The sequence below is a fragment of the Echinococcus granulosus genome (assembly GCF_000524195.1).
Source record: "Echinococcus granulosus chromosome Unknown EG_S00009, whole genome shotgun sequence".
Taxonomy (NCBI): domain Eukaryota; kingdom Metazoa; phylum Platyhelminthes; class Cestoda; order Cyclophyllidea; family Taeniidae; genus Echinococcus; species Echinococcus granulosus.
Window position 1 is genome coordinate 474,999 of NW_020170389.1, and position 25,176 is coordinate 500,174.

Here is a 25,176-nt window from a genome sequence, read left to right on the forward strand (position 1 = left end):
GTCCCTTGTAGTTGTGTAGTAACCAGCAGATCAAGTGACTAAATGTCACCGATTATTAACTGCATGTCAAATTCCTGTTAGAAGTCTAATAGCTGTCCCTAATTACACCAACTCAATTGCAGATTCGACTCGTTACCTACAGCCCAGTTCAAGTGACCGTACAAGCAAGGAGAAGAGAAATGCCCAAATCTACTCAGTGGCGTTCAAACTAACTTAGTAATATTAATGATATTCTAGCGCATTGTTACCTGTTTCAGCTGGGTACTACCTTACGCACTTAACTTGACGATGGTCTAGTGTTACTCATTGTTTTACACTTGTATACATTCACCACGGATTATGAAGAGTATAGCATCACCCATTCCAAGGATAGCTCACTCCACAGAGTGAGACGATGGCTCTATTCAAACTCACAAGGCACACCACCACCCCAAAATAAAGACATTTTTACCTCCAATCCCTTTTTGTTTTCCTCGATCCCAGTTACCGCCGTAATTGAGCAGCCGGATAAGGCTCAAAACAATGAGAACTAGGTAATACACAAGTTTGACACGAACTTATGTGGAGTTGAAGCCATTTCTCAACTCATCTGTTACAAAAATCGGATGTGACAAGAATAAATGCCCTGATGGCAATATCTTTTAAGGCATACGAGTCTGTAACCCGTTCACACAAATGCACACGTGTCCCCACCTTCACCGACGCGGAACCCGAGCCGAGACCCAACTGTTTCGTCAAATCGTGCACATTAACTAGAGCAACCTCGCAATGGTTCCTCGCCTCCTCCGCTACTTTTACAGCACCAAGTCGTTCGCGAACATCGCCTTCAAAACGTCGTCAACTCCCGATTAGCGTAGAACCGGAAACTAAGCAGTACCCCAAGCACTTTCTTGTTCTATTTTTACTATCCATTAAATTCAACCATACGCGAGGAAATATTTGAGATCCGCGACATCCGACTAGCCGTGTGCACAGACAGACAAGCTAAAAACATACTTTTACTATTATGAGAATTTGTATACATTCGGTAGTATTCTAATGATTTATCACCCCTTCCCTTATACAAAGTGCAGACACTAAAAACTCGTAGGTCCATTAAGCAAAAAGGGTGAAACTCGCAAGCGAGAGCCTAGTCCGTGGAGTAGTTGGGATGCACGACCAAGTAGGGGTCCTCATCATTTTCCCCTGCATCCAGTCCACTTCGAGAGAGAGCGATCAGCACATTGTCCTAAAATGAAGTGTAGGAGATCACTAGATGCATCAACACTGGGTCATTGGAAAAGGAATGGGTAGTGAGCCACAGAGGCGGCTCTCACCTTCTTCACCAAACGGTCAATAATGCGTTCAACAAGGAGTTTGCACTCAATCAAGTCGGCTTCTGAATGAAGAGTTTCGACAGCGACCTCTTCCAAGTACCAGTTGACCAACTGGCTCTTGCGAATCGCACTCTGTTCGCTACTGGTCTCAGAACCCATTGCCGAGGAAGGTACGATTCCCGATTCCTCTACGCGTCGTGTATGAAGGATCAGCAGATCAGCTATGCGTCTGTACTGCTGGTAGGTCACACGTAGATGCTGCTGCTGATGATCCGTAGAAGGCTCCTCTACCTGTCATGGAAGGGAGCGAATCCCAGCAAGATACGTATCAGGGGAGTTCATCGATTAGCTTCTAACAAACTTATTAAAACTAAAAAGATTAAACTTAGTGCGTAATACTTCAACGTTCAAACCGAACAAAGGATTAGACACAAAACTACTCATAAAAGGCCTAGTTTAGTAAAATGCACATTTGATAACAATTAACCCCGGTCCAAGTGACAACTAAGTGTCTTTAAAAATAAGGTAAGGCTCTCGAACGAATCTTACACATATGTGTGAACAAAGTGATCAGGTTGATCAGAAATTTGGATGGCTTATGTGCTATTAATTCAAAGCGAGTGCAACGACTGGACGTCACCACACCAAATCTTTCCACTCAAAATTGGCAGCAAGTTTCCTAAAAAGTGATTGAAATGAGCATCGAACAATAATGCAACATAGGTCTCACCTGTTAAAAATACTGTTAAGCTGACATCGTTTGAAAAAGGTTAATGAACAAGTCACGGAAAGGTTCGTAAATCGTGAATGGTTTCTTCAACTATGACATACCTTCTGTGCTGCTACGAAAAAGTCACAACCGAATTAATGTTTTGTGGGTTAAACAAACAATTCCAATGCATCCATTAACGATTACAAATAGCACCAACTGATTAAAAACTGTTTTCTTCCTTGTTAAACAATGATAAGTTGGGAATAAAGATACCAAAATTTTCAAAAAAGACGCTGAAACTCAAAAATAAAACATCAACCAAGTCGTAAATAGCAGAATTTGTCGTTTGATCAATGAACTCAGTACATAAGAAGATGGCAAATATAATCAGGTTTGTTATACAGAGAAGTGGCAGAAAGTCATGGTAAAATCCGAGTTAATAAGAATATCGACTAATACAAAGAGAATGGGATACATAGACATTCTAGACAGCACTTGCCCGATCGACCTCCATTGGAGTGGTCCCAGCAGCCGATTGAACGTCAACGTGCGCCTCCGTCTCCTCCAAATTTATGTCGGGCTGCTCCACACGGATGATGGACTTATTAAGCAGGGCAAAGGCCTCTCGCACAAACGGCACAGTTACCTACAGAAGCAAACACAAACCCCAATTGGGTAAACGCTCCCACCGTTGATAATTGTGCAGTTCATAAATCAGTTTCCACAGGTGGAGAGAGGTACTTACCGAATCGGCACAGTGGAGACGAGCAATGGCCTCAGAAAGACGAACCAAACTCTCTAACTGACGTACCGTGATACGCCACGCCGATTTTGAGCCCGAAGAAGCGTCCCGCTGGCGGAGTTTCTTGTACTCCTCCACCATGCACTGCATCGCCTCGATACTAATCTAGAAGTGGAAAAAGACATAGAAGCGGTATTAATCGCACTTCAACATTAGATACCACAGTGATACCTTGGGCTTAAAACATCGAGCGAAGGCTATGTAACGACGGATATCATCAGCACTGTAGATCTTCGTAGCAGAGACTTGAGAAGCATGTCCCATATGCAAATCCAAAATCGATTTAGCGATGGCATAGTCGACAACCTACATAGAAAGCAAACTATGATGTACATTTAACGTGAGTTATAATGGCGGCCGGAGGATAAGCTTACATCGTTGCACTCATCTACGAGGACGAAGAATAGATCGAAACGCGACATGACAGGTGCGGACATGCCGATGTTCTGACGCAGGGATCGCGAGCGGTCGTACCGGCCACCGATAGGGTTGGCCGCAGCCAAGATGGAGGTGCGCGCATTCAGGGTAGCCTTGACACCGGCCTTAGTGATGGAGATGGTCTGCTGTTCCATTGCCTCGTGGATGGCCACCTGGTCCCGCACGTCCATCTTGTCGAACTCATCGATGCAACAGACGCCCTGGGCAGCAGAAACGCACACAAAATCATTAATGATTGACTTTTTGAGTATTTATTAAGATTTTAATTTACCTAGTAAGGGGTAAAAAACGAGGAACGAAGAGCTTCCACGATAAGAAGTGAGCTATACAAATAATAGGTCGTTAATTATGAAATATCCCACCGTGATGCACTTTGAGCCTGAGAAAGTGGAGCACTTGATCGAAGTATGCAGCCTCCACTATCATCAACGACGCAGTTTAATGCTTACTGGAAACAAAAAATTTCTAATTTCCAGAGGGGATAAGTAGGGGGCAAAGTAACGAAAGATGTTTGGCATGTCTTGAATCGCAAAAATACGCAGTGTGCAAATCTCCAGACGATTCCCAGTCGAAAGTACACACGCAGAATTCATAAATCAGAATATGCATAACATTTTCACTTGCATTATTTGCATCCAATCACGAAATACCAACTAGTTAAGGGGTATGAGTTGTCTGGGACAAGTATACCCGTCCCGATCACAACTTTTGGCTGAAGCTCAGGTTTTCTACTGGGACGAAACAAAGCATCAATCACCGATTCCGAGCTGTACTAACAGCCGAGTCCTCATTAATGAAACACCTCGCCATTGGTATTTAGCACCGTCCACAAAGTGATCTTTTGGTCTCACTATGGGACTTACAAATAAAAGTACCAACAAGACTCATAACCTATCCACGCCTTCACAAAAATTGCTCCAAAAAGACAATTAGAACAATAATGGTACCAGAACCAATGGCAAAAGAGGCTATATAATGAAGTGGAATTAACTGTCCAACCTAGCATTAAATCAGGAAATCCAAATTTAAGGCTTAGTGATCTATCAAAAAACAAGTAGACGCCGCAGAATGGGATCCAATATCGAATTTAAGGTCCAAAGCCGCAATGAGGACAGCCTGCATTGTTAAGGAACATGGTATACTAGATTGTGATTGACCGCCGATCAAAGTACTATTAAGGAAAATCTGAGTCTTCCTGTTCAATGGCATAGCAATAAATCAGTTTAATGCCACAAAGCAAGGCTGAATAGGCAGTAAAAAGTGTAATAAGAGCCTACGTTGTCAGCGAGCATGAGAGCACCGGCTTCGATTACGAACTCGAAGGACTCCTCATCGCGTACGACCGCAGCAGTGAGACCAGCAGCGGAGCTGGCCTTTCCACTGGTGTAGACTGCGCGGGGGGAGAACTGCTCCACCTGCTTGAGGAACTGGGACTTGGCAGTTGAGGGATCACCCACCAGGCAAACGTTAATGTCACCGCGCAGATGGGTCCCCTCTTCCGTAACCTGGTAATGGAGGGATACAAACCAATATGTGCAACCAACAAGAGATTGCCCATCCGTCAAATACAAATCTTTTCGAATATGATAACGCCATTAATGTAGCAACGATTCGAGTTCTCCCATTCATTTGTACTAACGTTATTGATCAAGACCTTTCTTGCAGACGCACAATAGACCGCAGTGAAAATCCACTTTCTGATAAACAAATAACCATTGGAAGGATTGGATTGAACGAAAAATGAGGAAAACAGCATTGCAAATTACAAATTGTGGAATAGGTACTTAAGCAATCATTCGCTTGGACAAAAGATACTCGGTAGGGTCCTCTTTGCAGCTTGCATTAGAAGAAAAGATTCCCTTAAAATTTGCATAATTGGTCTATCGAAATCAGTCATACTACGAAAGCAGCGAAATAGACCCCCCGTATGCACAACAGATGTAACTTAGAGTTTTTTTCCCCAAGAAAATCACTGGTCATTTAAGAATTTATTAAAGTACATTGAAAATAATTTCCCTAGTACTAAATTTTCAGAAACAAATCACCTGGACCGGTAAGTCGAGGAAACACAAAACTCCAAATGGGCAATCAAAGCAGGTATGGACTCTGATTCGACAATTCAGCCTACGTGACCTATCAAGATCGACTCAACTATTAAAATTTTGGATTAGATTTCTCCCAAGATTTGGGCATGCGGGCACCCACAGCAATGTTTGAGCCTAAAGCTTCAAAGATGGTACTGATGAGTGAGAACTAGAACTAAAGAAATACCTTGAGAAATAGTCAATGTGTAATAGAATGATCCCAAAACAGCTCAAAATGAAACTACATTGCCATTATGAAACCTAGAAATTCGGAAACTTTATCAGATGCATTCGAAAGCGTGAATGTCAGTTAGACGGTAACGTACTTTGGGAACGCCGCCAAAGAGCATGAGGAGAAGGCCCTTCTTGACCTCCTCACTGCCATGTATGGTCGGGAAGAGGGAGGTATAAAGGTTTTGGAAAAGGTTCTTGTCCTGACTCATGGCGCAGATCGTGTCGAGCTCCGGTTGACTCAATCGCTTCGACAACGCCTCGTAGGAGACACCGTCAGCGGATTCCAGGTCATCGGATGGTAGGTACTGGGGGCAGAAAGATATTATAATCAAACGATTCCACGACACCCAGAGACCCTATTCCATAGACTTTTACGCTTGGTAAACTATTAAAATAGTTCAGTGGTTGTAATTATTCCATACAAACACTTGGAAACAAAAGAAACATGTCATTAAAAATTCCCATCTCTCAAACGGTGTTCGTTATAAGCTTAGCATGATAATGGATTCTAGCGAGCTGTGCCAATGAAAACCAAAATCACGACTAACTTACACGACCATGAGCTGGAATAACTGTGCAGGCGAAAAAAGCAATCTTATAGGTGAGCTCCCGTACGCCCAAGTCCTTGAGACCGGAGATACCGGACTCAAAGCCATCGATTGTTCTCGTTCCTTTGCGTTCTAGCGTCCGAGTTCCTGTTTAAATCAGACAGTTATTCAGAGGATAAAAGTGGAGTTTTGATGAAAAAGTGTGAAGGTCGAGACTTGCCAGGTGTAGCGAGTTGACCCACGTCTGGGACGACAATAAGAGTGCCAATAAACTCACATCGATCACCGGGCTGAGCAAGTTCAACAGCATCAGCTCGAAGAAGAATTTCCATACTATGGGCCATGGTAGTAATCCAAAAGACCTACCTTCGTGGGATGCTTCCACGCGACACCTCCGCTTGTGTCTCCTGTACTCGCACCTTTTGAAAATCGACGAATTTTGACTGGTTTGTCAACAGCTCAAATTTAACACGATTAGCACATTGGGGATTAAAGCAAACACTCGGTTGAGTATACTTAAATTGCTGCTCGACGTTGCGGATTATGGTACCACAATCCTGGCACTTGAAGGTACCCAGCGTCAATTCCGGATGGACTGGATGCGAACGAACAACTTGAGCTCGGATTTTTACAAGTTTACCGAGTTGATGAGCGTTAAGTTCACGTAACCTAACAAAGGCTAAAGCTTATTGACGAACAAACCTGTGCAGCGTTGTAATGTCCGTGAAGCTAACGTAAAAGTCGCGGCCAGAGTTCAAAGTGTCTGGCACGTGATCATTGATGAAATTTTTTACGGCATTACAGAGGTAGGGGTAAAGTCTAGAGGCGATAGAGTTCCGCATACACAACTTTACCGGTAGTATTCATCTTCGACTAGAGATGCCAATCTGCTATCATGCATCAAAAGATCGTCAAAAGACACAGGTAAAGTGCTCTTCTCAAGTTGTTTAAGCCCATTCGCAGTCTCAGCATACTTTAAGGCCTCGCCATCTTTAAAACTAATACCGACTATTTAAAATAGTACCGTCTATTGATACCTTTCTAAAAAACTAAGGAATCGGCGCTGACAATCCTCTCCGACGAGATCAGGTATACGAATTGTCCGAACCTGAGCTTGGGCGACATCCATACCGATTCAACCCAGTCTAGAAACACGGAACAAAAGAAATAAGCCAATCAGAACTAGGAAGCTCCCGGTCCTTGTTTTACACATTGCTTGAAAACACCGACTCCCTAAATATACTTTTACATATTGCCGATAATGCATCTGGGAACATTCTTAAGCATAGGTAAACTACAATGCAACAGCCCGGGCAAAAATGCTCAGACCCGCTACTACTAGACACGCACCACTCGCCAGCGAAAACTTCATCTTGCCCGGGGTATCAGGAAGGGCTTACATCACCTTTGCACAAACAAAAATACGATGATTTTTGGACTAGCTGATTCTTCTATTATATGTTTTTTAAGTAGAGGGATCGTATGTAAAGAATTTCGAAACATAAATTCAGTGGGATTTTGACTCTAACTGGTCAAATTCCATGAGTATAATTAATAAATCTACGCTTAATCAAGGATTAAATCCAGCCATTCTCTTTTAGTTACTTATAAATTATAAAGCCTGGGAATACCTTAAGCTTTTGTCTCTAATTTGTTAACCGTTGACAACTCGTATCATCACATAATACGGGCTTCATGCGGCTTGAGCGTTTTACTTGCATACGCGGTAAGCAAGATGTGTGAACTGCCTTAGTGATGCGAGCGTATGAGACTTTATAATGCAGTTGCTCGCGTAATGCATTAGGAGTTTGTCTAACTCTACGTTTGACCATGCGATTACGTAACTCTGCGGACCGTCCCTTCGCTCGGCACTGTGGTTTTTGAATCATGGGCGTAGCCTTTCAGACTTTCCGTACGTTAGTAATATCTGTTCTGCATCCTACTGTGGCCTCTTTCGACTTCATGGAAAAATTAGTATTTATTCGTTGTTATCACGAAAACCAAATTTTCTTTGTGCTTTGTGAGCACTAGATTCAGCCTGAGCCATCAGCTCCTTAATAGGTTTAAAATATTATTTTAAACTATAATTTTACCAAAACTTCTGATGCATTTTGGTATATGTCGAGTTTGCTGGGAGTCTATGTTTACCATTACCCAAATTTTGCAAAATTCGGTTATCTTTTCCGCACTCAAGCATGTGAAGTAATCGAGGGTCCATCAAAGGCAACTTATCACCAGATGGTAAATATCTAAAAGATCTCGGGCACATGCCGCCTCCTGTGCGTTATAATTGAACACACAGCACTCATAGAAGAGAATGCAGTAGAGCTCACTTACTGGCCGTGACTTCAAGCCGAAACATTCACCGTCTTGGTGTTACAATAGATTAACAGTCGGATAACAAGCAATGGAACTTCCGAGGCGCAATTGGAGGAGAATTGCCAAAGCCCCGTAGCGCCGTTAAGCGAGCTAATGCTTAAAGTAGGTTTTCCATCGCTTACCCAGGCAATTCAACTATTATTGCCATTGGTTCTCTAACCTTTCTTGTAAAGATCTATAGATACGAAGACTAAGCTTAATGTACAGGCACGTCGTACTTTGCCCCATCTTTGGAGACGGTTACGCGGAACTTATAAGGAACTTCACCTGAAATTTGTCATAGCTACCATAATGGAGCTAGCAGGTGGGACTAAAAACTTCAGTTAACTTTGTGGAACCTCGGACCACAAAAAAACCATGAATGTTCCGTCGAGAATTTGCTTCGAATGCCAGCATCAATCAAGGGACAGTCTAGTAAATTTGGCACCCGTCATTGCTACACGCACCAGGGTCAGTAGCAATCCCTGCACAAAGAAGATTTAAAAACTTCATCGGCAAAATAACGTTATTCAAAATATTTGTTCCGGTAAAGTTAATGTAGATAGGACAAGGGATGGCTATGGAGCAAGGGAGAGGGAAGGGGTGATCGATGGTAGTAGCAGTAGCAAGCCGCCAGCGCCCCGTCAAATACCGTTGAGGACTGATGGAGAGGAGGGGGGACCACCAAAATTACCACCTCTCTCATTTCCTTTCCTGTAACAGTAACACCAACTAGATACCGTTACGTGTGAAAGTTGATCTGTGGAACACGAGTCTTTTGAGGCTTTAGTACTGGACATTTGGCAGCACCAATGTGGGAGGAAGACGAAGAATAATGACATTTTAGAGGGATTTGGTGGGGAATCTGAGAGCCAAGTAGTGGGGGAAAGCATTACTAGGGCCAACGAATCTGACGTTTAATCTATACGACAAGGGAGAGAGAGAAGGGAGAAATTCGATCTGAAGAAGGTGGGAAGATGTTGTTCTTCTGCTTTACTCTTTCCGAAGTGGTAAATGCGGAATGTCAATTTTGGTTCACGGTGTTTTTAAATTTTCGACAGCCTCCTGAAACAACAAATAAGCAATTCTAATGAGTACACAATACCGTGTGAATAAAATAATAGGATTTTGGTCAGTTTTGCCTACTCAGTGGCGATGGTGGATAGCGAGGACCAGTTTTGGAGAGATCATTCTAGAACTATAAAAAGCCCTCGGAGTAGACCAACCCTTAAATGGAATCAAAATCACCCGAATCAATCCGATATATTAGACAGCTGGGATTAGAAACATGGGTAGATAATGTTTCAAACCTCAAAGCGTAGTCATTCTACTAGCAAAGTGCATGATCGTTTAATCACATCAAGGCATTTATAACCGAGTTACGCCAATCCGATACTGACAGTGATAATCCGCAAATCAAATTCATAAAAGCAGACATATCTCCCATAATTCACCATGTATTTTAAGAATAAAAGGTACTTAAAAGTGATTCGCAAACCCAGATACCGAACCTCAACCGCTGGTATTAGTGGTATTGGTGACAGAGGAGGAGCGAGGAGAGGAAGCAGCAGTTGACAGGGGTGGGGTGATGGATTTGGCCTTGAGATAACCGAAGGCCAGCGTGGCCGGCGCAGTGATCGTGGTGACGGTGGAAGGCTCGTGAACCGGAGTGGACGGAAACGAGGCTCCGGCACTGCCGCCACTCAGGGCAGCTGATGTGGAGGTATGTGTGTTATTTTGCGGTGGCTGTGGCTCCGACAAGGAGGCATTTGTCTTCCCTCCAAATAGCGACAACTACAAAAGCGAAAGACGATAGAAAGTGCGCAATCAAATATATGCCACCCATCTTTAAGGTAAAGCACGGACAACATTGCGTCTATTGCGTCGTCCAGAGGTGCCAGAGATGCCCGTGGATAACTTGCTGAAAGGAACGAGTGTGAGTGGAGGGGAGAGGCGGGAAGGAGCCGCTGCTGCGGCCAGACACGTGGTCGATTGACTGCTGGTCGGAGGGTTGGAGCAGTCACCCTGTCCGGCATCAAGATATGCCGAGGACGTTGGTAAGTCGACTACGGAACGTCGACCACCTGGGAAACCGGACAACGATGCTGTGCTTAACTGGGGCTGCTGCCGTCGGCGAACTCGATGTTGGGAGGTGGAATAGGACTGCTCTGTTGTATTCGCCGGTAAGTGACGCGACTCCGGTGGCGGCGCTGCTATCACATCTGTCTGGCAGTGATGGTGATTATTGTAGCTGGGTCTCTGCAACACAAGCATTTAATCCGATAAATTTAACCACAGTTAGTCTCAGAGCAGTCATTTGTTTTGTGGAACTCACGAAAGACGAGTATTCTTCAAGCGGTTTAGTGGAAGAAGAGGAGGGATTGGTGTTACTGGTGGGATGCCGCCGCGATGTAGAGAGGGACGAAAGAGATGGCGGTGGTGGGGGTGGGAGGTTCTGTCGAGGGATACAGAGCCTATGGGGGCAGGAGGGGAGGTGCCAATGGCGAAGTTGAGGCGTCAGCATTCTTCGCTTTGCACCGGCCACCGCCACCTCTCTCTCCCCTCCGCTTGAAGAGCGACTAGCCGACGCCAGCTGCATTAATTGGTTCAGAGAGGAGACCCAAAGACGGGGCGGCAGAAATTCGCCACCAGCCGCCAATCCTCCACCGCCACCCAACCCATCCATCTCTTCAAAGGGGAGGGATGGTGTGGAGGCCTTGAAGGCCGTCTCCGTTGTGTACCTACCACTGATGCCGGTGCCCGTGTGTAGAGGAGTTTCTAGGCTGAAGATAAATAAAAGATGCTACGATTAGACAACAGCAAGTTTTAGTAATGACGTCGCTTATTATCTGCAGTGTAGCCCCTTGTGACACTATTAAAGACGGAGTAAAAGCGAAAGCGCTAATCGACTACCCACTACGAAAATAAATCCCACTTCCAATAGACCCTATTAAATGCATGATACTAAGAAACGTTGGAGTGACAGTTATCACGGGCTATTAAGGCAAAACACCGCTGAGGGATTCAATTAAAATGAAGAGCAAGGTCATATAGGAAGAGATGAAACAGGCTTGGCCAATTCGCCAAGACCCATTCAAGATAAGTGGACATTACCAATGACATACAATGGAGACGAGAGAACAATCCATCTATAACAAAAGTTACACTTAAGGAACTGTTATACCAAGATTCAGTATGAAGTGCCACATTACATTTCCTCCCCTTTTTTTAGACATTGAAGAAAAGTGTGCGGAAATAAGGTTGACGCATGAAAACGCAGTGAAAAAAAAACCCACTTCTAATGGGCCTGTGAAATGTGCATAACTCAGAAATGTTGGAATGAGTGGAAAAATTGCCGCCGCTGCCGACGAAAAAACTGCATTAACTCAAAAGATTTAATTATTAAGCTTAAACCGAGCAACAGGTATGAACGACCGGATATCCCAATGCTACCGGTGTGGACACTTGAGAAAAGAACAATCTGCCGACCCTAATCGTTAGGATTACTTTAGCTGTCGAAGCTAAAGAGAGATCACTTGAATTAGTACCCGGGCGGCATGCATGCAAAACCCAAGTCAGCAGCTCGTGAAGAGCCAGGTGTGGAGGAGGAGGGTGTGTTGGAGGCCGATGTAACGGTGGCAGCACCCCCACCAACCACTGCCATCTCGTTGGTAGTCGTGGAAGCGAAGGGAAGTGGCGCCTCGCCTCCACAGGGAGTACTGACGGAGCGACGGCGCTCGCGGGGACGCGCAAAACCGCTGGTGACCGCTCGGATGCCTGAAGTGAGGAAGGAGGAGACACCACCGCCCACTGATGTCGTCGTGAGAATGGCACCCCCTGCATTTGTCTGGTGCTGCTGGTTGTAGTTGTGATGATGCTGATTCAAACCACCCTTATTTGCCAATCCCAAGTCAATGCCTGCAATTGGAAAGCGGTACATAATCAACTATTTGTTAAGCCTAAGAATATCTGGTATGAAAAAAGAAGCAGTATATAACTAATTTATTGATAACATTTGGACTGCAAAATGCGATTCTGAAAACCTTCTAATAACTGAGTAAAATTAATATCTGAGGTTTGTCGGAATTGACTATTGGTTATTTGGAAGACTTAGTGGGAGAATGATGGAGGATTGAGAAATCTAACAATTACAACGGTACTGTTCGTTCAATAAAAATGTAGTCTCATGTTGTCTAGCACGCATCTCAGTCATCTTTTATTGTTTGGTTGGATGACAGTCCCACATTCAAGCTTATGGCTATAGTTTGAATGGTAGGGTTGTTCGTGTGAGAAAAATGAGGTCTCATGTTCGAGAGTCGTCGCCTTGATCCTCCACCATATCATTAATTCTCACAGACTTCTTTGTCTTATTCAACTGATTACAGTGACGCGTTAGTTTACGTTAAACTAAAGTTGATGACATTTTGATCCAAGCGATTATCGAGAGGAATTGATTTCCAATTATAGGGGACTATTTGTTTGCGTGATAATGATAAAGAATACGCGCTTCAAGATACCGATTTCTCGCCGAAGTATTGCAAGTCCATCACAATGTTGAGAAACACACAGCACACTTATATGATCTAAATGATTGATAAACACAACAATTCGTGATTACTTCGTGTATATTGCCAGTTGCTCTCAATTTTAGTGCATGATTGTACACCACGATCACCAGTCAAGAGTAAAGTCCCCTATCAGAACCGAAGTTCTCGAACCGTAAGTACACGGTGCGTTCATTAATTAATTACACCATAGTCATCAGACGCCTCATCTGCTGGTGTTTTGGACTTTCTGCGCCGCAATGGATCTTTTCACAATGAAATTAAAATCACAAAATCTTAGAACACACCTCGAACTTATCCGCGATTGTGCAAATCATGCGGTACAATTAGGCCAGCTCTTAAAGTAGTTGTCGCCATCGCCCAGAACCTTACCCTTTTTTCCCGATGGATGTTGTTTGACCATGGAGTGATAAGGAATAGTTGGAGCCGTCCACCCCTGTGAGTTCGGTGGTAGGTTATCTGCGGACCGGTGAATATGCGGACAGGGAACGAGAAGGACAGTTCCGAATTGAAGGGCGTCGTCAGTGGTATGGAATATCTCTTCATTCTCCCATTTCTCCTCTTCTACCCCGTCCTTTCCTTCATTTTTCCTCTGCAGCCAACCCGCCTCGTTCCGTCTACGTCGCCGCCGACGTCCCGTCAACGATAGTACATGCAACGGTGTGGCAGGGTCGATGTCATCGGGGGGGAGGGGCGACAAGCCCTCGGAGAACTTAAGGAAGACTGGTTCGATGGAGGAAACTGAGGAGGCTTTATCGTACGCGAAGGGGATCAAAGAGGGGAACGAGGAAGCAGCGGGACAAGGAGAACAGGAGGAGGCGATGGAAGAACAGTATCCCGTGGGAGGATCGAGGGTGGAGGTCAACGAGTGCAGATGGTGACTCAATCGATTAGATTTTGCTGTGGTAACTAGATGGAAGTGAATAATCAAGTAATGTTTACGTAAAAGCCTTAAGGCATAACTAAGTGCAGATTAAATGGAAATACAGTCAACGAATCAACGTGCACAGACGATGGAAGGTTGCGTATTGCATGCATCAGTAATAGGCCCTATCTTGGTAAAAAAATAACTTACTCTCAACAATCGTGCTGCACTCATCGGGTCTGGAGGCAAACGAACCTTCTAGTTTTGACAAGATAGTTCCAAAAGTGGAATCATTTTTTTGACAACACAGAGATCTACAAGAAGAAGCCACTCATATACAGGACGCTAATGAGCGATTGAAGTGATTAAGCGTTGTCATTCCAAGTGATACAGAACTACCTCCAAAGTAAAAATGTCAAATTTTGTAAACAGACTTAATTTCAGCTTATCTTCGCCCAATTTCACCCCTATATTTCAACGTAGTTTCCAGTTTTTAAGTGGTTAGATTATTAAAATGGGCAATTTTACATTAGAATTAAAAGATTCGAGGCCCATCATAGAACTCTCCAGTTAGTTTTGCCTAGCTCATTCGAAGAGGAGTAGAAGTAACCAAAACAAAAAGAAAATCGCAGAGCAAACCCATGTGTATCCATCGAATATTTGAGAAGTTTTAACGTTATTTCACCAACGCTGATACCCGTTTGTTCCTTATAAATTACGCCATGAGCCACCAAGAGTAGAATTAAAAAGCAGCTAAGACATTTTCGTGTCAGCCTGATAAAAGTATATTTTCTCCACGGATGATCACTGAACGCATTCTACTTCCTTCAAAGTGAGGCATTACTGCAAACACACACACCTGCCTAAAGATAAGGTGAAGAAGACAGGTTGTTAAAGTAAAATCGGAAATCATACACTTACTAAATAGATGAACCTTCTCACCTAAATGAGAATGGAAATCTACCAACAGCTGAAGTCGTAGCTAAGGCTTACCAATCTATCATTACATCTCAAAAAGCGGAAGACTGACAAAGCACCAATATGCAGTTTCCATAGCTTACCTCGACCGTAACCGCGAGCCTCCCGAGGGATCCTGATCGAAGAAACGCAATTGTTTCAGTGGGATGTTAGAGGGTACTGGGGGGCTGCAACTGCGGCCGTACCTCCCTCTTGGAGATATGGAGGGGGCCAGGGTGAGTGTAAGCTTCGGCGGTCGATAGTTCGAGCCCATCGGCGAGGAAGTGGATGATGTCTCAGAAGTCCTGAAAGCGCCACCACCAGAAGAATTTGAAGTCGCTGTCCGACTACATCGGTAAAAGTGGTGGTGACGATGATGATGGTGTCTGTGGAGATGATGCCGACTGTGATAGTAGTGCCGATGACAACGACGATGGTGGCTGTGGAGACGACCCGGCAAAGGTGCGGGATGAAAGCGGCCCTCGTAGATGGTGCCATGGCTGCCCTCACCACTATCTCGCGCCTTCGGAGAGATGGTCTTTCGAGACCGCCTTCGTCCTCCCTCGCCAGAGGCTAGTTTACGCGTCCAGCAGGCAGACAGAAAGCTAGACAGCGCATCTGGAGAACAAATACAGGAAGATAGCATTAGAATAGTCAAAAAATGATCAAGTTTACGTAAATGGTACATGAAAATTAGTGTCAAACTGTTTGGTTCTGTGGATTTGACTATGCTACTGTACTTGACCTAAAGTTAAAGAAAATAAACTCTTCCAAAAGTTGTCGCAACAGACGGGCAGCAGCAAGACAGTTTGATAAAAGGGGGAATATAGTGAAGACATTGCGACTATTTATTTGTGATAGCTGAAAGTTTTTCTACTCACGAAAACACTTTCCTGACAACCCAGTGGAGTTGTGTGAGTCAATTTTAGCCCAGAGGAACAAATGAATACGCATGGAAAGTCACATTCGAATATCGTTAGCTTTGTTTATGGTGAGACCACATCCACTACGATGATTTGCCGCGCTACTTCAGTAAAAATTAATACAGTGAGAAATTCCCTAAGGAAAATCCCGATAAAAATTGAATCAGTCTTTGCAAAAGCCAAGCATTAAATCACCAATCTTCGTCTGCCAATAGGGGATACCCAAGCCTTCTTAAAAGGTCAACTTGTTGCTGACATAGCGATTTATTGGGCTCACAAATTCTTAGTAAATTTTCATGTTGCTTCAAAAATTCATGTTTAATCACCATTGAATGGTGTGTGATGGTTTCTTCACACAAGTGTTCAAAGAAAAGCCCATTTGGTGTAGTAGTGTGAAAGGAGGCGCACTACATAGCACATCAGTGGTAAAATAATAGACCGGTGAATTAATTCTCCACTTATTCTCCAATTCACTTATAAATGGTCTGGTAAGGCGGGAACTACAAAAAACCTCTGTGCCAAGGTTAAACCAAAAATCCTCGAAGGGATACTCCAACATGGTAAATAAGACTTTTATGAGACCCTTAGATGTTAATTGACATTATTTGAGCAGACCGCAAGCATGCCATTTGTAGTTAGAGGCTGACACTGATATTATGAACAGCTTATTCAACCAAACCGCGATTTATCGTTTAAGTTTGCAATAAGACTACCTCCAGATACGGTTTCTCAGTCGCTGCGTTGGTGACAGCGTGATGGGATACCTGACAAAAATACCTCTTGTGAAGAATATGGCCACACTTGCTGTTTCAATTAAGGCCTGTCTAAGTGAATCGGCTTGTTGCTGTATAGGAAACGGAAAACTTGGACATGCATACCCTCTAATTAATATACTGACATAACCATATCAGCACCTCACAATACATAGGCATATCCTCTGTTTCATTCTCCCTTGAAAGAGAAAACCATTAGTTATACAAAATTACAGCTGCACAATTTACTGCATACGGATATATGAACCATTTAAGTCACTTCAAGATGTTTATAAAAATAACAACAATATCGGGAGACCGCATTAGAGGCAGATATAAATAATGGAAAGATGGAATTACGCATGTATCCTTCCACGTCTGAATTAAGCTCAGAGTTTAACATGGCTATCTATTCAAAAGGTAAGGGTAAAAAGACGGATTGCTAGATAATCCTCACCACACGAAATAAACTCAGCCTGTTAAAAGGGAAACTGTTTCAGGGTCGGCAAGCTTTCTTTGACGAAACAGTCCAAAAGCTACAAGCCAGTGGAGCTAATTTGACAATACAACCCTGAAAACCATTCTTTACAGTTTCTTGTAGCCTCATTAGGCGGCTTCCAACTAAGTAACGAAGATCAGTAAGCCAAGGCAGAGCTTATTCAGCCACATATAGATAGCACAAACAGCTCTGCTCGAATAGACTTTAAATGCGAAATGGCTCAGTTCATATTTAATGACGTGATGTGCCGGGTTCTACTAAACGTGCCGCGTTCTTGGATGACACTACATACGCTTGGTAAGAAAAGCAGTGAGAAGTGGTATTGTGTAGATTAGCAAACAACCTACTACATCATCGAGACCGGGTAAAGCGGGGGAAATGTTGGATGTAAAAGCATTGCTTCACCATCTTAATACATTGCTATAGTTACCGCTACGTTCCGTCAAAAATGCAGCTAAAAAAACGAAAAACGGCAGGAGCCATGAGAACAAAAAACGGCTGTTTGGTGCAGCCTCTGGATGACAGCATTGCTAGTGATAACGTGAAATAGCCAGCATAGTAAAGAATCTTCTTGCCTCTAGACAGGGTAATGAGTTACAACCACAATCAAAAAGGCGATGAACCCGGCTGCTTTAACCTACCCAATACGAAGTTGGGTTGAAGCTTAGCCGCAGGATGGAAAACTCCACCAAGGATCGGTTTATTAACATTACCGTCCTCAGCCTCCTCTTTACTAACTGAAGTTTTTGTACCATCAACCAGCCAGTCATTTAAACGGGCATCAGCAATCGGTGTTTGAGGTGAGGATTCAGCCGTGGAGCAGAAGGGCAGAGTCGATAGGTTCCCAGTTCCATGGCAGATGTTCATTTTAGCACTATCATTAGTACCACTGACAGCCAGAACGATGAGGTGTGGCATCGGCGCGAGGTGTTCGGCGAGCGCCTTGATCGCAGTCGCACGGGAGAAGAAGCTACGCGGACGTGGAGTAGTGTGGGAACAGTCGGAAGCGCCGCGATAACACTTACAGCAGTACGTAGCTGCGGCGACCTCCCCGCATGTGCAGGGCGGAAATGCGCTATATGACGTGGGGATGGCTTCATCGGCGGAAAGAAGGAGTATCACTCCATCGAAGACGTCCGGTGATCGCCGTGGATTTATAGCCAGCGCTAAAAGCTGTAAATTCGAATATTTGTGCCATAAAAGAAACTCGTAAGAGAAGCTTTAAAACTCGGACATGTATCAAATAAATTAAATTTGACGTCTACTGACCCAACCGCCTTTGTGTTGAAGCCTACCACATGCCAGCCCATCCTCAACAATGAAACCAAAAAATCAGGAAGGCGCTTGATCGGACGAGAGATTAAATGTCAGTGAAGTAATTTGCATTACTTTTTTTCTAAATTTACTGCAAATTTGTTATGGGTTGCACGCTTAGTGAAAGTAGGTGAAAAATCATAAAATCGAAGTTTTGATATCACAGGTAATGTCGCCTGGACGCTAGGCATCGGTGCATACACAAGCACCAACTGCTAGCTTAGGCGCACAAGCTCACATTGGTGTTCGAAGGTTTAACTCCTGCTTAAAAAAACCTAACTACGATGTTTTAGTGTCGAAATGGCATCATCCTCAGACATGGATGTCAGCAGATGAGTGGAGTGACGTAACAGGTTGGATTTTTTAAAAAAAGAGATTCGTCCCTCAATTTAAAGAGTAAGTTGAGTCGATAATATTTAGAAAATAAATAATTGTGTCAAGGCCCACTTCTTGAAGTCGACATTACGAATGTTTAGCATCTGATTCAAAGGCACAAATCGGCAATTCAAGTCTATCTCATGCTCCTCCTTCAAACATAATTTGAACAGACTAACACAGTGCGGACAGCCCAAAAAGTCAATTAACGAACTGTTCATCTGATGAGGGTGTGGCTAATGAATGCGTAGTGTAGCGTCAATGCCTTATGAATTTTCGTCATAAAGGATGACTTCAACCTTTTTTCATGATTAAGCCACGATAGAGACTTAAATTGGAACTAAGATGGTTGCTAATCAACCAAAAGCAAGCGCAGTAGGAGTGGATGCATCCATTTCAAACAATATTAAAGGATTTGAAACAACTTGATGAAGTTAAAGTTAAACGCAAAGGAATCTGAAACGCGTATTCACTAAAAAACCCACTACAAACAAGCGAAGTTGACGAAGAGAAAAGCTTACGATTAAGAAATCCATATCGGTCAAGCGAAATAAGAATAGGTGAACAAGTGCTTCCCACTCACATGACCCAAAGGCGATGAAACTAGAAACTCTTGCAATGTACAAAGACTAGCCAATCACATATTTCAGATCATATAAACTCATGTAGAAACAGTAAAGTTACCTCATGATGTGAGAGGAAGGAAGCCTGTACAGTACCCAAGACAGGAGAGATCACAGAGTCGCCAATGACGGAGGTTAGTAAAGTATCCACAGGTGTGAGAATAGTTGAAGCAAGAGGCCATGAGCAGACGAGGTTCTGTGTGGCACGGGAAGGGGAGGACGGGGATGTGAGCAAACTGGGGCTAGTGACACCTTCAGGCACAAACCCAGCCGCCCGAAAGAGATTAATGCCAGCGTTGGCAGCTACTACGTCCGTGCACACTGCACACACCGCCACGGACAGCCGTTTATCCCCCTGTCCGAGAACGCAGGAGAGGTGGCTAGAAAAGCTGTTCTGCGCCTCCCCCACACTCCACTCCGTGCTGGAACAGAGGCTCTCAAATACCGCGTCTATGCATCGATCGGTCTGATAAGCCGGACAGTGTGGTAGAGGGAAGGTGAGTTGAAGCGAGTCTTGCTGGTTCATGAAGGAGCAAGAGTAGTGCCGGTGTATCGTGCCTCGCGGTAATAACAGTGTCGAGGCCTCAGTTTGAGAAACTCGATGCAATAGGATGTCGAGATGACCGGCGAGGCAGGTCTGGCGTTCGCTTGGCATATAATCCATGGCATGATAGCGACTATCCGAGGCGATGCAGTTTTTTATTATCCCCAGCTGTTGTTCCTTTGCGCCACGAGGTGGAGCGAGTACTGCACACAGTCGAATATCCGCAGGAGGTAGCTGGACAGATCGTAGAGGGATGGTGAGCGGTTCACTGACAGGTGAGATCGGCCGGCTACGATTCGGTTCGGAACGAGGCTGAGGCGCCGTGTTAGGTGGTACCTGACGAAACGACGACGACGCCATCGCGAAAAAGGTATCACCAAGGCAATTCAAATAGGCAGAAGCAGCACGAATAAACTGAGGAAGACTTTCAAGTAGCAGATCGAGGAATTCTTCACGAGTATTTAGGCGAAGACACTCCTGAAACTTTTGGTAGACCTCAAGCTGATCTTCCTGACTGAGAACAGAGGTTGGTTGGACGCGGGAGAGCTGTTCATGATCGAATGACTGACCAGGCAGTATAGACGCGAAACAGTCACTAGCGTTACTATTAGCCTGACACTTCAAGAGAGACTCCTCAAAGATTGACATATTAGTAGCCCAGGATTCAGCAAAGACAAGCGACTTCAAAGACTCAATGAATGGGGAATCTCCATTGTCTGGAGGTTCTTTAATTGCCAACGCGAAGGGGATTCGAGAGTCGTCACCTTGGAAGTTTCGACGGGTGCTGCAGCGTTGAATCGATTTATCATCTGTCAACTCCTCACTTACAAAAAATTGGTCAAACCGGGAATGCGCACGCAAACGTTGAAGGAGTTCCTTTGGAGATCTAATAGTAAACGTCAATAAATCAACACAAAGTGCAATGCACAGACAGGTAAGAAACAAGTGAAAATAAGCAGTTTCAAATGCAATCTGGGTGAAGATATCAAGGTCTGCAGAATGATAAAAGATCAATTGATAATAATGAGTTCAACCTCGATAGAAAAGCGATTTCTAGGAAGGCACATATTATTAAATTGAAATCTTTATTACAAATACATGCTTTTTACGAACCTCTACACGCTAATATTCACTTACAGTTAACTCTAACTTTCGGACAACCAAGGTAAATAGACAAGCGTACTTATTGGTGACTGGACCAACATAAAGCAGCATGGTTGAGAGTGCCTCAGGCAGTTTTGCCATGTGTCGTCGCTTTGTCTCCGTTTTTCGCTGCGCGGTAAATTGTTCAAAAGTCTCCCTAGCGACATCCGAACCCCAGAGATCAATGAATCTCGCCACGTCGCCCTGATGACTGTATCGCGAAAGGAATGTCGGCCAGTCGGTAAGAAAGCCAGCTGGAGACAGTGACACCCTGTTTACAAAAGCCTCTCGCAGACGCCTCTGATGTTCGTCCTGCTCCCTAGTTGCTTCCTGATAAGACAGGAGTTTGAGTTTTGCAGATCGTGACTTGCTGCTATTGCTACTGTTCTCCAACAACCGAGCTAGTGTTAGGAAAGCCAGCTCCACGTTGATATTTCTGTGTGCTGACGCTTCGACAAGGGGAATTTTCCGGAAATCCGCCGACTTTTGAAGGAACTGAGTCACATTAGAGAGACATTGTTCGTCAACGATGTCTCGCTTTGCAGTGACTACAACAACAGGTTTTTTGCGTTTGGAAATTAGACTGAGGATATCGGTGAGAAAGGTGAGCTGTTGCTGTTGAAGGTTGGGGACGTCATGACACGAGGCACGTCGGCTCACGTCGTAGATGACCAGGAAGCCGTGAACTTCAAGAGGGCCCATATGAGGGAAGTACTCCTGCTTGTAACGTTCTTCGTGTCCAATTTGGTCGATGCAGTAGTAGCGCAACTTTCCAGGAGAGCAAACCTTCGTGGCGGTACTACGGAGAATGTAGTCATGCAGGCGGTTGGATGAATGCAAGTCCTTGAACAGAAAAGGAGCGAAATTGGTGGTGCTAGAGATTCCAGACACTGTAACAGCGTTGGTTGAGTGGGAGGAGTACGAGACGGAGCAGGAGTTAGAAGGGATGGAGGGACTTTTGGGAGAGAAAGGGAGGGAAGTAGCATCACTAATAAACTCAGTCTGTTCTATCACACAGAATCGAACACTAGTCTCGTCATCTAGGCGACGTGTGACAGTGCCCCAATACAACCAGTGGTCGGAGTTGACAACCGGTTTGCGAAATTCCACCTCACTGAGTACTGACGGGTGGCCCTCTTGGTACCAGTCAGGATGGGAGTAGACAAATCGATTGCAGAAGCATGACTTCCCAGAGCGCGGATCACCAATAATACAGACGGTGTAAGTAGGGATGAGATCTGCGTCAGACTGGTGGGCACCACTAGGAAAAGACATACTAAAGAGAAAATTTTGCTGCAAAAGGCAGTGACGGAAGTGGATAGAATTCCGGTGGCACCGTCTGGAGTTTGACCAGATACGGGTGGACGGGGGCTCGTTTTATCAGAAGTACAGAACCAGTGATAATTTCGGCTAGGAAAGCTGATATTCCTTGAAGCTGCTTCTGCCTCTGGCGTACTAAATCCATTGCACTCGAGGAAAATTTGCGGGCTGGTCTTCGACATCCAGTACTGGTACTTGACACGCGCTGGTTGGCGCTAAATCAGGATGTCTGAAACAGCGGAACAAGCAGTAAGGGCGAGATTTGTTTATAAAATCAAGGCATAAATCACGCAAACTGATATAAGCGTTTGGTTTGCTGCCGTTAAACAAACGAGTAGAGTACTGCACAAGATAGGCATTTTGAAGGCTTCGCCTCAGTACCTAATTATTAAGTACATATGTGGTGAATAAATCTCCGATACCAAAGGCTTAAGTCAAAACTAAGCACAAAGAAATACGTACCTAAAGAAACCTTTGAACAGGGCGGTTTAATTAGCCATGAAGAATCCGCAATTAGTAGTTGAAGAGGTATCTGGAAAAGACATTTAAAACATAAAAAGACCAGTCTTAAGTACATTCAGTCGGCACATAATAATGGGTGCCATCAACACATTACTATGAAGCTGCTCAATTACCACAATTCAAAAAAGATGTAAATTGACTTGAATACGACAGCAATACGATATTTTGTAAAAGAATGCCCAAACAGCACATCAAACTTTGGAAGGGTGTAGAAGGATTAATGCGCTTAAGCTAAATAAATCTAACCAGTTTATTCATGCGGAACATGTTCCGCCACGGGCAAGTGAAAGGCGAAAATCACAATATATGTAAACGCCCTAAACATCGAAAAGCAAAAGAAAACGACAAGTGATTTGCACCTTCTCCTTCTAACTATTCTTCCAAGTTCTTAAAGGAGTAAATCAGACTATGATGAACGCCAAGCATGACTAAAATGAGGCCGCATTAAGTTATGATAAGTCCTTACGATGAAAATTGACAACAGATTTCCAGTTAATACAACTGTCTTTAGTAATGCGGAGTCAACCAGAGGCAGTGTGAGGATATGTAGCATTGTTGCAAGAAATAATACGGAAATGCACATTTGTCAAGGTTCAAGAGAGAGCATTATTGAAATGGAATAAAGTGATGGCTACCATACGAGTGTACGCATAAACGAACATAGAAATACCTTGTAATAAACGTATACGGGATTTAAATTAAACACGAAAGAATCCAATTAATATTTCGTAAAATACCAATCATACCTTTAAGAAGCATTTGATATGCCTAAGGAAAAAAATAAGGTACTACTTGAACATAACGAACCACTATTTACATAGGAAAAGAAAGGTAGCACAGAAAGGCCGCTAACACCTTAGTCTGCAGGAGCGACCACTTAAACTTACCTAACGCCCTAAGTAGATTGTTTAACTAAACCACGTATGGCCTTCAAAATAAATAATTCTGACACATCTCTTATACGGATTTACACTAGATTTAGGACCAAAATTTGATGCATAATACATCAGACTATTTAAAAATTTATGTAAATTAAAAGCAAGGAAGTGGGACAACGCGTAAAGGGGGATTAAGTGGTGCGATAGAAATGCAGCAAAATCAACATCGGGAGAGATAGTTTGCAGACACCTAGGGGTGATGCCTACAACCCATTTTTTTCACTGTTTATATGGCTGTCACTAATTAAAGGTGCCCAAATAAACTTTAAAAGTATGGCCGCTGTAGTCATATTTAATACAGAGTTTATGGGCGTATTACAATCACGAATGCGAATAAGCTTTAGCGATATGGGAGAATAAAATGCCACTGTGAATTCCTCGAAAAACTTTTTTTCTGTTTGGTAATGATAACGATTCAATTAGGGTATCTCTTACGTGTAAGGAAAGACTTAGAGAATCGAAGATACAGGAAGAATACACAAAACGGCCCGACTTTTGAACGGTATTCAGTGTTGGTACTTGAAAATAAAATTAATCAGCCTACGCAAAACAATACAGCTTTTTGAAATTAAGTTTAGGCCTTCCTACCATCTGTTTAAGAAGAAATGATCCGATTTATAAGACTTCCAAACAGACGTCTCCCAAGTTATTGCATTTCGAAAAAAAAGTGTTGTGTACGTCAGTTGTTTGCTTAGCGGTCAGTTCTGGTGAAGAATTGCTTTGCTTTGCTACTTTATCTCGACGGTTTGGCTGACCCAGATGAATATATGTTCTCTTCGAGTATTATGTCTTATCCAGTCTCAAAGGGAATTTTGGTGTGCTACAGGTTTCTTATTAAGTCTGCAGAGCCCCGAGTTTAGTGCGTAATGGCTCTAATTTTTGCAATTCGTTCCTTCAATTCACAGGTTATCTAAGGAGTCCTTAGGCACCCGTTTTACTATGCCCAGAATTTGCTGGTAAACATTTTTATTAGAAAAGCGGGAATGAAAGTGGCCCTCTTTTGCAAGGTTTGACAAGTTATCTGCAATTGATTTCGGTGAGCTTGCTCTACTTTTGCTAGGAATAATTTGCCTACATTTAACTGAAGGATTGCATTTAGAATACGGTCCGATTTATGCGAGAAACCTCGTCCTACCCAACTCTAAGTGAGAAAATTAGCCTTAGATATTATTCTCACAGTGACCATATCATAATTCATAAGGTGTGCTGCTAGTGCAATCTATAAATTTCGAAATAATAATTAGTGTGTAAAATATTCCTTGCTCTTACACATTTGTGTTGCAGGGGACTTTTGACTTCAAAATCGTTAGGAAATAATTAATTGTTTGACACACTGTTCGGCCT

The 25,176-nt window shown here is 43.6% G+C and overlaps 1 protein-coding gene across 1 annotated transcript; it reads right to left on the reverse strand. All coding sequences in view use genetic code 11, as the record gives it.

Moving 5' to 3' along the window:
* Positions 1-1,129: 1,129 nt before the first annotated feature.
* EGR_02084 (DNA replication licensing factor MCM6) lies at positions 1,130-24,423 on the reverse strand (the record flags this gene model as incomplete). Its single annotated transcript, XM_024491333.1, has 24 exons — positions 1,130-1,228; positions 1,317-1,607; positions 2,537-2,674; positions 2,774-2,935; positions 3,002-3,136; positions 3,205-3,468; positions 4,546-4,773; positions 5,679-5,891; positions 6,139-6,281; positions 6,373-6,467; positions 6,501-6,803; positions 6,837-6,953; positions 7,243-7,279; positions 10,010-10,286; positions 10,359-10,751; positions 10,828-11,275; positions 12,041-12,410; positions 13,430-13,966; positions 14,133-14,236; positions 14,984-15,497; positions 17,695-18,226; positions 19,427-20,795; positions 21,093-22,313; positions 24,377-24,423. The coding sequence occupies 24 exons, from the start codon at positions 24,421-24,423 to the stop codon at positions 1,130-1,132; spliced, it is 8,037 nt and encodes a 2,678-aa protein (XP_024354186.1).
* Positions 24,424-25,176: the final 753 nt, after the last annotated feature.